Source organism: Clupea harengus, chromosome 24 (genome assembly GCF_900700415.2).
Source record: "Clupea harengus chromosome 24, Ch_v2.0.2, whole genome shotgun sequence".
NCBI classification, from domain to species: domain Eukaryota; kingdom Metazoa; phylum Chordata; class Actinopteri; order Clupeiformes; family Clupeidae; genus Clupea; species Clupea harengus.
Genome location: NC_045175.1, coordinates 10,813,309 through 10,830,442, shown reverse-complemented (window position 1 = coordinate 10,830,442; position 17,134 = coordinate 10,813,309). Strand labels below are relative to the sequence as shown.

Genomic DNA, 17,134 nt, shown 5'->3' with positions numbered 1-17,134 from the left:
AAGCAGAGTAGTCATGCAGAACACCATGAGAGTGACACAGAGTGACAGTTTGTTTTATGCATCGGTTTTAGTGCAGGGCAAGGTTGAAGTACAGGGGATGTTGGATACTGGGTCAATGGCGACCACGCTTAGTGCAGACGTTGTGCCACGTCTGAGGGAAGCAGGTGTGTTGCTGGGTGAGTCTCCAACTCCTGTGGATATTGTCTTGGTTGGTTGCGGGGGTAAACAGACTAGTCCTCTTGGTGTGCTTGACATGGTTATTGAGATGTATGGATTCAAATTTGAAGTTCCTGTGTTGATTATCAAGGGACAGGTGGACCCGTTGATTGTTGGCACTAATGTGTTGAAGCCTCTTATCAGGCAATTTAAGTCCAGTGATGCTTTCTGGCGGGTTGTGAGTCAGCCTGATGTAGCAGGTCAGGGTGATAGCAGCCAGTTTTTACGCCTTTTATCGAATTTGGAGAGATGGAGAGGTGAGTCCATTCCAGATAAAGTGGGTACACTGAGGCTGAAGAGTGCAGTCACACTCCAACCTATGACTGAGCATCTGGTGTGGGGCAGGTTGCCGCCGAAAACACGTATCTCTGTTGGCAGCACGGTTGTTGTGGAGCCCAGCACTACGCGCTGCATAAATAGACAGATGCTTGTTGGACGTATTGTCTCTCCTATGTGGGGAGATGGGTGGCTTCCGGTTAAGATTGTTAATCCCACGCCCGACGCAGTAACCTTGCGCCGGAACGCAAAGGTAGCAGATGTGTACCCGTGCATTGCCCTGGAGGATTTTTGATCATGACTTGGTGTCACAGAATGTAGCTACGGTGAGGTCAGGCAGTTCTCATGGCAGTTTGTCTGTTAACAGTGACTCTGGTGGCGTGGTTGGGAATGTTGATAGCACATTGCAGGGCCTTGGACTGGGGTCTATACCCATTGACGATTGTCAGGCCTCTCCTTGTGGGAAGGACAGGTTAGTTGATCTGATAAAGGAATACGAGTCTATCTTTTCTCGGCATAAGCTTGACTGTGGTGAGGCACGTGAGTTTTGCCATAGGATCAGGTTAACAGATGACCGTCCTTTCAGGTTGCCATATCGCAGGCTGTCCCCAGCACATTATCAGAAGTTGAAAGAGACTTTGGATGAAATGGAGGAAAAAGAGATAATTAGAAAATCTAGTAGTGAGTACGCTTCTCCATTAGTGCTGGTGTGGAAGAAGAACGGGGACCTGCGATTATGCACTGACTTTAGGTGGCTTAACGCGCGCACGGTTAAGGATGCTCACCCACTTCCTCACCAAGCGGATGTCCTTGCTGCTCTAGGTGGTAATGTGTTCTTTTCCACTATGGATTTAACCTCAGGTTATTACAACATGCCTTTGCATGAGGATGATAAGAAGTATACCGCCTTTTCATCTCCATTAGGATTGCAATGAATATAACAGGCTCCCGCAGGGTTTGTGTAATAGCCCCGCCTCCTTCATGAGAATGATGCTCTCCATATTTGGGGATCAAAATTTCTTAAGCCTTCTCTGTTATTTGGATGATCTGTTATGTTTCGGGAGATCTGAAGACGAGAGTTTGCAGCGATTACGCATGATTTTTGAGCGGTTGAAGGAACACAACCTAAAGTTGTCGCCTGCAAAGTGTAAATTTCTTAGGAGGTCTGTGAAATTTCTAGGTCATATAGTTTCTCAGGAGGGTGTTGCTAGTGATCCAGACAAGGTTGAGGCTATTGTGAATGTCTCGCAGTCAGATTTGATGGAGGCTGATGGTACCACACCGTCGGCGAGTAAGATCCGCTCCTTTCTTGGTATGGTGGTTTACTACCAGCATTTCATTGAGAACTGTTCTGTACTGGCAAGGCCACTGTTTGTACTTACAGGTGGGTCTAAAAGGCCACGTAGGAATAAGGGGGTGAGTAGGCCCGTGCAAAGGAGAAAGCTCTGCCCTCAGGACTGGTCCCCTGAGTGTTCAGAGGCGTTTCAGGCCCTTAAGTCTGCACTGGTGAATAGTGTGCCTTTAGCCCATCCAGATTTCACTAAGCCTTTTCTGCTGTCTGTTGATGCGTCCACTACAGCGTCTTGGGGCTGTACTGTCCCAGGTGCAGCCTGGTCTAGACAAAGCTCGGCCCATTGCTTTTGCAAGCAAGTCGTTGAATCATGCCCAGTCTAAATATCCTGCTCATCGGCTCGAGTTCTTCGCTATGAGGTGGGCTATTTGTGATAAATTTAGTCACTGGCTACGGGGTCACAGGTTCACAGTGTGGACTGATAATAACCCACTTAAGTATATTTTGACGAAGCCGAAACTGGATGCATGCGAGCAGCGTTGGGTGGCTAAGCTAGCACCGTATGATTTTGATATTTTGTATATTCCCGGTCCCAAGAATGTGGTGGCGGATGCTCTGAGCAGGGAGCCTTTTGTGAGGCCCAGAGTTATGCACCGCTTGACCAGAACTCCCTATGCTGATCTGCTCCAAGAGGCAGAGAACTTGCAAGTGGATGCAGTTCAGGATATGTTTCGCCTGTCCACTGAGCTTTCTGAAGTGAGGGAACAGCGGATGGTTTCTGGGCCTGACGAGGTGTGTGTCGGGGCTGCACATGCTGTTCAGTTTGAGGTGGGGTGGTAGAGTCTCGCGTGAAGAAGTGTCTGCTGTATTCCAGTCCTCTCACCATTGGGGGGACGGCGCTAGGCTTAGGGCCGTCTCTCATGCTCAGCAGCTGAAGGCTATGGCCATGTCTGGCCAAAATCCTTTGCCAGTGCTCAGCCATGATGAACTGTATGATAAGCAGTGTCAAGATGCTACCATTTCCAGGGTTAGGTTCTTGTTGACAGGGGGCGTCGTCCGTCCAGGCGGGAGCGGGAGCACGAGTCCCAGGAGACACTTAGAACCCTGAGGCAATGGAGTAAACTCACCACAGGTTGGGCGTGTTGTATAGGGTGTCTAAGATACTGTGTCCAAAAAGAATGCTTTCCAGTATGTGGTACCTGAGGCACTAAGGCTCATGGTTCTTGAAGGGGTACATGATGAGGCTGGTCATCAGGGTCAGCAGCGTACTCTGTGGTTGGCCAGACAGAGGTTTTATTGGGAACACGCTTGAGAGAGATGTCCGGGCTTACGTCCAGAGGTGCAAGAGATGTGTAGTGAGCAAGGCTCCGGAACCTGAGGCTAGGGCCCCTCTCGTTTCCATTACTTCCTCAGCACCTCTCGAGTTAGTGTGCATTGATTTTTGGTCTGCAGAAGACTCCAATAATAAGTCTGTTGATGTGTTAGTAGTGACTGACCATTTCACTAAGCTGGCATGTGCCTTCCCATGCCCTAGTCAGTCGGCCAAGTCTGTGGCTCGGGTCCTATGGAACAAGTACTTCTGTGTCTATGGATTTCCAGCTTGTATTCATTCTGACCAGGGGGCTAATTTTGAGAGCTCTTTAATTGCTGAGTTGCTCCAACTGGCTGGGGTGGAAAAGTCCCACACCACCCCGTATCATCCCATGGGGAATGGTCAGGTAGAGAGGATGAACCGCACCCTAGGGAATATGATCAGGGCTCTACCACCTAGGTCAAAGGCCAAGTGGCCTCAAATGTTGAATGGCCTCGCTTTTGCGTATAACTGCACGGTTCACGAGACCACAGGGTACCCCCCTTTCTATTTGATGTATGGCCGCACTCCTAGGTTGCCTGTAGACTTGATGTTCGAAAGTGTTTTGCTGGACGGGGAGACAGTTGATATCGACACGTATGTGGCATCCTTAGGGAGGGATTTGCGAGAGGCCATGACTCTGGCGCAGACCAACGCAGAGAAACAACAGCTTCGTCAGACGGAGCTGTATAACAGAAAGGCTAAGGGACACCTGGTTAATGTGGGTGACAGAGTCTTACTGGCTAACAAGGGGGAGCGGGGCAAGAAGAAACTGGCAGATAGGTGGGAGGGGACTATTTACACTGTTGTCACTGTGAATAGTAGGACACACACATACCACATCAGGAGCCCATCAGGTACTGTAAAAACTGTACATAGGAACCTCATCATGCCAGTTAACTTCCTGCCACTGACCGATGTGGATGATGAGGAGAATCTGTCATTCTCTGGGGGTAGTCTCAGTGAGGCTTGCGTCTCAGGGTCCAGTGGGGACAATACATCTGTCGACCGCACAGCTTCGTGGGTGGCTGGGCTTCCTGGTGCTTCCACATCTCATGGTAGCGACATAGGGGATTCACAGGGGATTCAAGTGGCTCCGGATACAGTTAATTTGGACTCAGTAAGCACTGTGCTGTCTTTGCACAGCAGCAATCCTGCCTGTGCTGTGCCAAGTGATAGTGCTGAGTTGTCTCTGTCCGTGGAGCCCCCCTCAACTCTTAGGTCTACTGCCCACACACGTGCTTCACCTGGTCATCATGGGGGTTGGCTATGCACTAGGCGGGGTAGACTTGTTAGGCCTGTGAGGAAGCTAATACAGACTATGGCTCTACAGTGGGTGCGGAGTCTCCTAAGAGGAGCTCTGTAGGTAGGATGCACTAGTTTGTTTGTATATATGTGTGTGTTTTGATAAGTTTCTTTTGTGAATTTTTTTTTTATTTATTATTTTTTTCTCTCTTTCTTGATCCTGTATATCTCCCCTTGTGGGGAGAGATCAGCGTATTCTGCCTATTACATTAGGCTATGGTTGTAGGTAGGTGTACCCCTCATTAGCAAGGTGTATATGGCACCTTTTCCTAGGATGAGTTAGGGCCCGGTTGACCCCTCTAGCTGGCCCCCTTGCTCCTCTAGTCCGTCAACGGACAGCACTCTGATGCTGGTGGACCTTCGGTCCTTATTATGGGTTACACTTTCCCTGCATGTTTTCGATTGTTTTATTTTGTTTTTGTTTGCTTGGATGGATGTAAATTCAGTGAAGTCAGTGGGGGTGAGTGTAACAGGGTTTAATGTGCTTCCCTGAATTTCCCTCCCTTCATGGGTTAATTCTCTAGCACGGTCAAGGTGCAGATTATTGGTTCCCGAGTATTATTTGGATACAATGTTTTGAAGTGGGTGTGATTGAGAGGTTGTCTCTGGGTTCTTCTTTTCCTCTGTCTCTTTCTTCTGATGTATGGGACAGAGGTAGGTACACGTCCTGCAGACACACACTGGCGAGTTAGCTAGCCTACATGTGAGCTTGTTTTGTGCATATTGTTTTAAGTGGCTTGCCTGATTTGTATTGACAGGAGCTGAGCGTCTTGCTAACTCTGTCCAACGGATTTTATGTTCGTCATTTGCATGTATCAGGTGGGTCACGTTTTGCACTTGTGTGTTTTGTGCACGTGTTAGCTCTTTCTTCGAATGTATGGGACAGAGGAGCTGAGCGTCTTGCTAACTCTGTCCAACGGATTTTATGTTCGTCATTTGCATGTATCAGGAAGCAGCAATAAACGTGTGAACATCAGGTCGGTGGCTGTGTCCTTCTTAAACAAACACAACGCAGAGTGAAACAGCGAGGGGAAGATAACCTCCGTTACATTAGTGCAGGCCTATCATCTCATCATCATCTCATCGCTCTCCAATATTTTGAACTATAAACGCTTGGTGTCCAGGATACATATTGCTAGGGTGACCAGATTTGAAGTTTTGACATCTTTTTTACATGCAGATGTCATGTACTATTGTAAACGATGCAACTAGTGGAGGCGGCAAGGTGCTCAGTGTTGCCAGATTGGAAATGGCGTATTGTAATGTAACAGCGAGGTTACGCACAGGGGCGAATCTAGGTTCCCACTTTTGGGGTGGCTAAGCCCCTAGATAAAACCTATTATTTTTCCTGTGACCCAGTACAACTAGGGGGGTCTGGGGACGTGCTCGCCCATAAAACATTTTTGAAAATATCATTTTAAATAGTGTCCTCTACGGGGCTTTAGGAAGAGAAATTAACAAATTTAGATTTTAAATATGGCACAACAATAAACATATTAAAGACATCTGCTGAGATAGGTGCTAATTATACTGTAGCATGGTAGGGATTTGCAGCTCAAGTGAGTAGGTTAACGTTGTAGGCTAGAGTTCACCAGCTAGTCATAGCTGGCGGAGCTACTGAGTAGGGCAGCATACCCACAGGATCAATGAACCGGCATTATAAAAGAGAGCCACGACATCTATAATTAACTTGTGATTTAACCATTTCTTTTTTTTTTACTATTTAAAACTTCATGTGCTATACCTTTATATCCAGCAGCTGATTATGGCAGCTTTCACCAGCTTGGGTCGGACAGTCGCTCCAAGTCTGTTTACTAGACGTTATGACCGTCTGTCTGCACGCTCGCGAGGCTCACTCACTCACTCACGACCAAACAGAGCCGTGCACTTGCCACCACAGTCTCAAACAGGCGGGATTCCTGTGCTACTCGAGTCTATTTTATTTCTAACTCTAAAAATTAAACAAAATAAGTTCACTAAATAGGTTGTTAGGTGTTAATTTGACGATCTCAAAATAAAAATAAAAAAAATATATATTTTTGGGGGGGCTAAGGAAACTTTTGGGGGGGCTCCAGCTCCAGCTCTATCTAGGGATAGATACGCCACTGGTTACGCACCATGCCATTCTTAAAATTTCTGTCCAGGTGTCTCACATCCTCAATCACGTCACCAACCAAATACAAGCCATCACGTAATTGACGCTACATTCATCACAGTATCAAAGGCACAAAATGATCGCATTTGGAGGATAATTTTCCTATCTGGCAACACTGGGAAGGCGGTCGACCAATGACAGTTCTCTCTACAGTCAGAGCTCGCGCAAGAAGGTGGAACGTAAGGGAGATACCCTTTCCAAAACTTGTAAGGACGTAATAACTAGTTTGTGAAACACCCAGAGAAACACAAATATCCAACGAGGCAAAATCCCGGACGTTTTTGGAATCCCTGCCGGACGCATTTTTTAGGTCTCGAAAAGAGGACATGTCCGGGTAAAAGAGGACGTTTGGTCACCCTACATATTGCTCCTTTAAAGTGTTGAGCACTACAGGATAAAATACATAAAGCCTGAAGAACACCAGAAGCCCCCTGTCTGCCTTTGAATATTGTGTATGTGCCAACACCTAATTCATCAGGCATCATAAAGCAACGTGTCAATCTGTAAGCTGATGTGACAAGAGGCTTCCAGACAGTGGCGTAGCGTGGGGTGTGCGGGGTGTGCGGACCGCACAGGGCGGCCAATTGAATGGGCGCGGCCAATACTATAATTGTATAACTTTCTTGTGATTTTTTTTTATTTTTTAATTTTTGATAATAGTTGTTTTCCCAAATGGCCGAATTTAGAATATGGTGCTGGTATAAGGTTTTGTAGTGGCACGGTCTCCCTAGCAAAGTGTTAGTTCGACAGTTTGTAAACAATCTCCCACGACCTGCGCGTGTGAACATCTTGGTGGAACGTCTTTGTGTTTAGTGCCAAAGTTTACTTACTGGACTGCACTCTGCAACATTTTCAAGCAGGGTATCCTAAGTTTTAGAAGAACATTATACACATAGATGTGTCTACTGGTTGTTTTCATATTTCATATCAGCACTCTTTACACACACATAGGTAAGGTAATACATGCGCTGAACTTTTCGTGTTAATATGAGTCAATATGAACTCATGAATATGAACTCGTTCATACAAAGTTGCACAGGCACCCTGAGGGTTTCTACCTTTTCCCATTATAATTGTATAAGTTAAATCAAGGAGACTATAACATCAGCTAGATAACTAGCTATCATTTTATGTAAATTGAACTCTTCCATTTAAATCGTTTAGGTTATTACAAGTTTCCTTAGTTAGCTAGCATAACTAGGTAACCATAGCAACCAGCTCAAAGTGGATACGTTTGTCCACACCGCCTTCTTTACCATGCATTTAACATATGAATAGCCCTCATTTGCTAACGGGTGGGTCGTTAGCAGCTGTTTTGTCACTCAGAAAATGAAATGTGCAAAATTGTAATTCTATTCTCCTTACAAAGTGCTAATTATTATTATTTTTCGAACTGTATAGACCTAATCAGAATGTTGGTAAACAAAGGTTGCCAAGGTACTTCCGGGTGGCTAACTGTCATCCTGTCAACAGCTGTTAGTATAGTAGCATAGTAGCATAACATAGTAGTTTATAGTTGTTCTGCCTCCAGGCATTTAATTTGACTTGTCGAATTTGTAAAAAAAAAATCAGTTTCATCCAGACTTTGATTTTGACGTTGTAATTTTGAGCTGTGCAGGAAGTAGGCAGGTAAAATTGTTCAGAATAATTTGGAAACGGCAAGCTGACAGTCATTTCGCCGGAGAGATTCCTTCTTACAGGTTGATTCCCCAGCAGAGGCATCGCTGTATCTTGTTATATCTAAGTTAATTTCATTGTTTAAAAACGTAGTTATAATGCTAAAAAGGCTATGTTAAAACGTGGATGCTATTAGGAAATGTTAACAGTTAGCTTAACATGTGCTTTCTTAATTCATGGAACTAGGTGACTTGGCTAATTGCAACATTTTGCTTTTTCTGTTCTAGTTTCACTCTCTTTCACCCTTTGATCACTTGAATTTATTGTCGTGGATTCAGTAAAATTTGAAGAATAAATCTGCAAACAAGAATACAAGACATTCTTCATCTTTATGAATTTAAGAGAGTTTAGCTCGCTGTCTAGTTGAAGTTATCACACCTCAACGAGGACAGTACACTAGTTCATTTACGAATCGATTAACGTCATGCCGAAAACGTGTTGTGTTTGGGGTTGTAATACGGAACCACTAGATACAGAGACTAAGACGGGTGGATAACGCTAGCACAGATCCAGCCTTAGTACGTTTACCGGGCGGTCTCGTTGCATCTAACGGTACCAAACTGGACAGGCTGGCAACCAACCACTAATGACCGGATTTGCGGAAGACATTTTCTCACAGGTCATTTATAAAACGTTTTTGTTGGGTTGCTGTTGGGTAGCATAACGGTAGCATATCGTGCAAGCTTGCTAGCGTGAGAATGCTAGTCCTGTTGTTGTAAATAAACAAACCACACACAGTGGGGTGATCTGGCTTGGCTATGATACAGTTACTCAAATCTTTTTTTATAATGCAGGTCGGCCAAACCCTGATGCTGACCACACTGATTTTGCCCAATAACAACACCTGGGACCTGAGTTAGCTAACTCCAGTCCAACCACATCTGCTAAGAGAGCACAAATCCTCAAAACTGCTTATCTACAATACAATGACAAAGTTGTCAATACTGTCAATAAGATAGATAGGTAGGTACTTTATTAATATCTGTATGGAAAAAAATCTTGTGTCCAGACAGATAGCTGGAAAGCTACAAACAGTCCTGAAAATCGTCCATCGTTAAGTTGGATATTGTAGCGATCTCAGTCACTACGAGTTTGATACAATATGACCGTTACTCGCTAACAAATATCAACAGCAACGACATCGGGAACGTCTCGTTTTTCAGTTCACAAGATCATACTCATAAATTGTGATGTTATCATATTCACAATTATGATTAAACGTGTTCGTACCTTGGTTAAATTACATGGAAAATCCTGTTGGTTTGTTAAGGTTTACTATGGGCAGGGGCGACGTTTGCCACCCGGAAGTAAGTTATTTGTTGTTGTGACGTCACGGTGAATTGTATATTTAAAGTAGAACATTCAAGGTTTCTGGGGATGTTCTGTTTATGACGCTAGGACAAAAACTCGCGGAGCTTCAAAGGCATATTGACAACAATAACAAAAATTCGCACCAGTAGGAAATCCTCCTTGGGGGGGGGGGGGCACTGCTTCCAGTCCTCATTCAGTTTAATATTTAACTGTCCTGTCAACGGGATTATTTTCTATGTTGCAGATACTAAATCACAAAGACATTAGAAGATGAATCCACAAGTGTTTGTGGTAAAGGAACCATGATTTCCTACCTGAAGCAGACAACTGGGATACCATTAACATGATTGCAGTCAGCTTTGTGAACATGGCTGTATAGTCCTGTGCAAACATCACACTGATTAGAATGGACCAGGCTGATTATTTCACTCACATAATAATACATCCTAATGAAAGACTTTTTCTATCTGGTCAATGTAAGGTTGTAATGTTCTTGTTAACTGATTGTAAGCGTATAGTTCTTTCTGTTGTCACTTTAGCCAAAGACCAACAAGCATAATTCTGAAATAAATAAATAGATGAAATAAAATTCAGTGGTGCACAGATCTGAACTTTTAACATAAAAGTAGGCCTATCAGGCCATCTTTACTGACCTTGCTCTTTCAACACTATCATGGATATTTATTTGAAGTTCAAAAACATGTTCCTACCAGAGGAGAATGCAACTGCTGAGGATGAGCTTCTCGGACATTCTATGCTTAAGTGGTTTGGAGTGTCGCAATATGAATCACACTGATGTAAGATAAGGCTGAGCGTGTACTTCCTTTGAGTGCCTCCTCTGTCACACTCATCGCTGACGTTGCATTCATTTTCATACATGTTATCCACTTGACAGATACAGTGTGTTTTACCAAAATGCTTCACAAAATTAAAAAGAGTAAATAAAAATACAAATATTAATAATAGTAATAATAATACAACAACAATAATAGTATTGATAATAATACCTGTATTATAATATATAATAAATAGTATAGCATTGCTGGTACAGTGGTTAGCTGCCCTTCAAGCATCCAGGTTTCATTACCAGACACTGCAGAATGTAGCTCACTTTGGATAAAAGTGTCTGCTAAATACTGGACCTTTATATAATATAAGAACATATAATATAATATAATATCATGTGATATATTATAATGACTTATGCCCTTATGAGAGAACATGGCTGAATACTGAGAAGAAGTGATGGAACATGAGATTACTTGCTAGCAAGAAAAACCTCAAGATTAAAAAAAAAAAGATATTCAAGCATACATGCACTGTTGCTAATGGTGACCTGCTGATATTAGGGAAGAGTGTGCTTTGACTAAAAAAAAGATGTGCATCCTGTGTCATGTATCTGATTGTGACAAGTTTGCGCAACTTCTTCAAATTCAAACAATACGTTTTTAACTTGCTAGAAGGCCTGTCTTTGAACACAAAGCAATGGGGATTAAAATGAACTAAGTCGAGTTGGTTTATATCATTTCAGAATGAGTCATTAGATATGGCTGCATGTGTGTGTGTGTGTGTGTGTGTGTGTGTGTGTGTGTGCTAACCCAAAACCTAGAGGAAAGGAAGTGTGTCTATGTGTGTTAAGAGTAAAGGATTTGGCCTATACCCTTTCAGTATATATGTTTCTGAGCCAGCTGAGAGTTGGCCTTCACTGCTGTACAACAAAGGAGACACCTATCTGAAGGTAGACATCAGAGGAAGGATATGACTGCATGAATGCCTGTTTCGCTTTACTGTTTTTACCTTAATAGCCCACTAGATGGCGATGTGGCTCTGGTTTGGAATCCCTGCAGAGTGAGAGCCTCCTAAACTGCAGAGCTTTTAGGAATATCATGTAACACATTACTGCCAAGTATTGACCCCATCATGGCAAAAATGTTATCCACATCACCCAATTGTGAACACTTGCCTTTATGATGAATCTGACATTCACCACAAATGCACCACTAAAGTCTTTGTTAGGAAAGGATGTGTTACGACCCTGGCGGGTCAAGGCCCCGCCCCATCATATTTGCATGCCTGTTCTGTCTCTGTCTTTACAGCAGGTGATTGGAAACAGGTGTATCCTTGATGGGCTGGGCTACAAAAGCCCTGGGCCCCGTTCGTCGTAAGGGTTGAAGCTAAGTTAATCAATTGTCCTTTTAGCCTGTTATAATTAGCGAGCTGATTGAGAAGAGCAAATATCGGGTCGTCAACGGCTGATCCAAATCCAAATCATGTGGTTAATGTCAACCAGGCTAAACTTATCAGGGCAATTGCGCGTGCACGTCCTACTTCAAAAGGCAGGAAAGGTCGATCACCAAAACAATGATTTTCTAACGGTATAATGGTTCTAAACTCAAAGAAAAGGGCTCTTTTTTTCTCCGCTGGCGAACAGGAGATGAACATGAACGCTTATGAAGAATACAAGACCATAATCATGGCAAAATTCAACACCGCCACCGCTGTGAGAGCAAGGTGTGTTGGGATGTTTATAGGGTGATATCTATGTATGAATACCTGATGGCGAGTGTGAACTGGTACAGAGGATACCGCTGCTGGTTCGTAACTGCAAGGTTGCTACTTCGAATCCCCTCACCTCCTTCCTCGGTGTAGTTTTACATTTCCTTGTAAGTCGCTTTGAATAAAAGCGTTTGTTAAATGACAATGTATTAATAACAAATGCAATAAATTGAAGCAGTGAAAATAAATTGTCTGTATTTCTCTCTATTCTAATCATGAGTCCACCTTAATCATTTTCTACAATAATGATATGCTATGGTGTACTAATAACACTCATATACTTATGAGTGCTTTGTTCTCCGCATCACCGACACTACAAAAATGTACCACTCGCAAAAAAGCGCAAGACAGTCAATGTTCGACTGTGGTGTTTGAAATAAATGACTCGAGAAGGTCTTGTAAATTAATTATTCCTTGTCGGCTGAATCGGTAGCCGACAAGAACTCATCATGATGGAATAATGGATCTTGGCGATCGCAAAGAACACTCTCCCTACGCTAATCTAACTATCTAATATCAGTCCTTGGTCAATGGGATCCCACCTTTTTCCGGGGGTAGCCTGAAAATTAGCTTGCTAAACCGCTTAGCGAGCTACGACGAATACCCCCCTGGCCTGCACCAGTCTTTACCAGTTAAAAAAATAAAAAAACAAAAAAAACAAACAGCACCTATTGTGGGCTAAGTTCTTTAGCCCCATCTGTCTTTCTCTTAGTTTTGCACATCCTGTGCTTGTCATGCAGCAAAAGTCAGATAGTATGTTGACAACATTGGGTTCCATTTCTCCATAGTAACAAGTGTTGTAGTGTTATTTTGTATGTCAATGTTGAGAGGACTTTTTGAACAGAGACCGTAGGTTGTGAAGAATAACTAAAGTCAATTGTGTCTTTAAATGTGTACTGTAGCTTTTTATTTGTGCCTTTCAATGAATCCTCTGATATAAATTGGTAGTGTCACGTTCCTGCTGAGCTCTGCACCAGCCACGCTACCAGCCACGCCCCCGTTGGTTTCCACTCACTCACCTGCACCGTGTTCGCGCTCACCGGAATACTGATCACTCACACCTGTGTCTTAATCACCCACACCTGTCACGGTCACTACATATGCCATGCACTCCCTTCACTCGGTGTCTGGTATCGCACTAAACGGATTACACTGGATTTCCTGCTGCCTGACTTCGATTAGTGTGGTATGCGTTCGCGCTAAAGTTTGTTCTCGTTTTGTTCACAGTCTTTGTTATAGTTCTGTTCATAGCCTTGCAGAGTGTGACTCGTGTTTTGTTTTCCGCTGCGGCGTTGAGTTAGATAGTTAAGTTAAGGAGTAAGACTCTGTTTTGTTTCTTTCTGCGCCTGAAGTGCCAGTTTCCTGAGGTCCCTCCAGTGCTTCAAGCCTGCGCCCCTCTGTGGGTTTTGCCTGCGTGCAAGAGGATCTATTTCCTCGTCATCTGTGTTTCTACAACCTGTGGTCTGTCTTGTCTGTTCCTGGCTGTCTCCGTTTGCAATAAACTCTGTTTCTCAAGATTACCATTTCTGAGTCGGTTCGTTCCGTGCCACCCACCCTATGGTTTCGAACCTAGGGCTCTAGGAAAATAACCCTGCACCTTGAATGTGACACCATGGAGCCAGGCGTTTTAATAGCAAATAGGACTTCAAGAGGCCCCTAGTAAAAACACACAGCCTGTCAAGGTGAGGCTAGATAAGTTTATTGATGTAGCAAAATTCACACAATTCAAAGTGCTTTACAAATGAGCAGATAAAAGGACTATTTATTGTAAATACAGTTTACTATTAATAGGGAATTACAATTCATACCATTACTACCGTTAATATTGTATGAGCACCTATTTGGAGAAGGGTATATCACATTTGATAGTAACAACCATATTATAGATTTCTAACACCGTCATAGCATTAGCAAATGCATTGTTAATAGCTAGACCACACATGTGAGTGGGACAGAGATGAACTGTTGTTAAATTTGGTTTTAATTATCGTGAAGATGTTGTTTTAGTTACTGCACTTGCATTGTAGGGGTTAGTACGATTGGATCCCTGCTTCAGATTCAGCCACCACTTCCTGTATTGCTGCCGAACCTAAAAAAGAAAAGAAAAATAAATTATTTTGCAGACCCATGTAACCTGTGCTGACAGAAGAGCGCTCCGGTTTAAATCCAGAAGGCTGTCCTAACTGTCCTTCTCTGAAGGCTGTCCTAACTGTCCTTCTCTGAAGGCTGTCCTGTCCTTCTCTGAAGGCTGTCCTAACTTTGCTTCTCTGAAGGCTGTCCTAACTTTGCTTCTCTGAAGGCTGTCCTAACTGTCCTTCTCTGAAGGCTGTCCTAACTGTCCTTTTCTAAGTGTTGACCATTGTTACCCCACTCCCCCTCACTGCAGACGGTTTCCTGATGAAGCCACTTCTAGTCATGAATATGTCTTATAAGAAGTTGCAAATGGCACTGTTTTCAGCCTTGGTCTTTTACTTGTGGAAAAAGAAAGGAAGAGGTGGAGGTAGATGAGAGAATAAAAGCTAGAAGAGTAACTGCACTAAATGTGTGCAATAATGGACCAGCCTACTACAGCAACAGACTCAAGGGGTTTGCTGAACAGCAAACCAGAGTGATCTCTCTCACTGACGGGCTCAGACGCCTATTCAACATGTTCAATCGGCCAGAAAGCCGCCGACTGGGGTCCATCTAGTGGCAACGATGAGGAAGAACTATGGAAAACTATGCCAAAACCGTGGCCACAGACGCTCACCGATGGCCTGACCTTGTGTCACAGACGTAAGGCTGAAACCCTTGTGTGTTAGCATCTGGTACTGGCATGTTTTGTAAGGCATCTGGGATCTGTGGTTTCATTGGCATCTTGCTCCAAAAGTTGAGCAAGACAATGCATTAATGGATGAAAGCCTTAACTGACTAAATGAATATTAATGACAAAAGTATTTACTATAATTGTCTGTGCTTTTACTTCTCATTGTACTGTTGTTCTAGTAATAATGAGTTGAGTAGTCAGACAGCCATACTCACAGTGAAGAACAAACATAGTCAAGGTTTTACGGGACAGGTAACACACACACACAAACGCAACAAACACACACACACACACACACACACACACACACACACACACACACACACACACACCTGGCACGTTTGATCCACATAAGCACTGGCAACCTGGGGCAACCTGGGTCAAAAGGCATTCACAACCCTGACTCACCCCCTCATTGAGAACACAGTGGACCAGAAACAGGAAGGTTCCTTGCTGGGAGTTGAGGAAAAGGAAGAGAATGTTCAGTATGTCGCTGCTTTTCACGAAGAAACCGAGTATCCAGGGGCAACCCAGGATGAAGAACTGGACCGCAGTTTTCATGATAAGAATCCTACAGTAAAGACGTGAACAACACTGGTAAGTTCAGAATTGTCTTGTGTTTAGTATGGTGCAGTATGGAGTGTGTGTGTGTGTGTGTGTGTGTGTGCATTTTACTATGTTATGTTGTATGGTCTAGATAATAGGGAAGCAATGGTACATGGTATTATGTCAAACCGTTCGGTACACCCCCTATGGATCAATACACACATGTGAACTGCGATACTACAATATGTCTGTTATTTTACTTCAATTAACAACACTTGCTTACTCTGCTGCAGACTTGCAGTGAACAGTGAACTAGAAATCTCAACTTGAACTTCACAGTGACGAATGCTAGCTAGAGAGAAAGAGGCACATTTTAAGAGGCTCTGCCGTCTTTCAGATCCCCTGTGTGGGAACATTTTGGATTCAATGTTGAATACGAGGAAGGGGTAAGAAGACCGTGAACAAAAAAGTACAGTCTGCAAGCATTGCTTTGCCATTGTTGGGTACTCCAGTGGAGCAAGGAGAGTTGGCGGTTTCTTAATAGAAACTTTTATTTGACTATAGGCGAAATAAATAGTTCAATGTCTAAAGGGTGAGTACATTTTTTTTATATAAGTTTATAAACCTACTATTGCCGTGGTCCAAAAACTGTGACACACACCGAACCGTGGGCCCAATACCATTGCATCCCTACCAGATAGCAGTTCATATCCATGTTATTCAAAAGCTATTTTATAGATTGCTTTGTACCACCAACCATATTATATAAACAGAAATTATCTTTATATTTATTTACCATATACCACTCATGCTTACTTCATTTGTTTAATCTTTGAGATGTCAGTGTTTGCCTTTGATATGATGCTGCTGAAGCCGATGAAGATGACAGTGAAGAAGATGACATTGCACTGACAAGGAAATATAGGAAACTGAGCATGCATATCGTTATTTAAAGCATTTAACATTTTATTTTGGTTTGGTAGAGCATATCTGGGTTTATGGCTCTGATTACAGATACAATTGTTGCTTTACCAATAGAGCATATTTGGGTTTATGGATTAGTCAATCAGTATTCATCAACATTCATCCTACAAAAAAACCCCCAAACAAAACAGACAATATGATTAAAATCTACAGAAATACATTTAGGTAATTATGGATCTATACACACCACAAGGATAAAGGCAACTGGTCCAACAAAACTCCACTGGAAGCCATTTTTGTCTCTTAGCCAACACCTAAAGGTAAATAAGAGTGATCAAATCAAAGGACTTTACACACTACACACGCACAAACACAATTGCAATTTACATTTCAATTCTCCTTCAGGACAAACAACCAAAAGAGGGCCTTACAAATCACAAACTTATATTACACCCCTTGGTTATTTGGCCCCTCCCCCTCTTTGTGTTACTCACTGATCACTCCCATAGCCGTCAGGAATCACTGCAGCAGACACGCCCACCACCGTCAGGGGAACACCGTAGCCAATCAGGTGCAGGTATTTCCACCAGGACTCCTGACTGCTGTAGGCTCTGATGTGTCTCAGTCGACTGACCAATAGGACGAGTGTGCTGCCCTCCAGGTGCATCCACATGAAGCAGCACAGGAAGGCAAAGTGGAGGATGCCTGCAAGGGTCTGAC

General features: G+C 43.4%; 1 protein-coding gene across 1 annotated transcript; it reads right to left on the bottom strand.

Moving 5' to 3' along the window:
• Nucleotides 1–13,828: 13,828 nt before the first annotated feature.
• LOC122128798 (adhesion G protein-coupled receptor E3-like) lies at nucleotides 13,829–16,583 on the bottom strand. Its single transcript, XM_042703616.1, has 3 exons — nucleotides 16,307–16,583; nucleotides 15,353–15,515; nucleotides 13,829–14,227 (listed from the first exon to the last, which is right to left on the bottom strand). The coding sequence occupies exons 1-3, from the start codon at nucleotides 16,453–16,455 to the stop codon at nucleotides 14,123–14,125; spliced, it is 417 nt and encodes a 138-aa protein (XP_042559550.1). The 5' UTR covers nucleotides 16,456–16,583; the 3' UTR covers nucleotides 13,829–14,122.
• Between the last annotated feature and the right edge of the window lie 551 nt (nucleotides 16,584–17,134).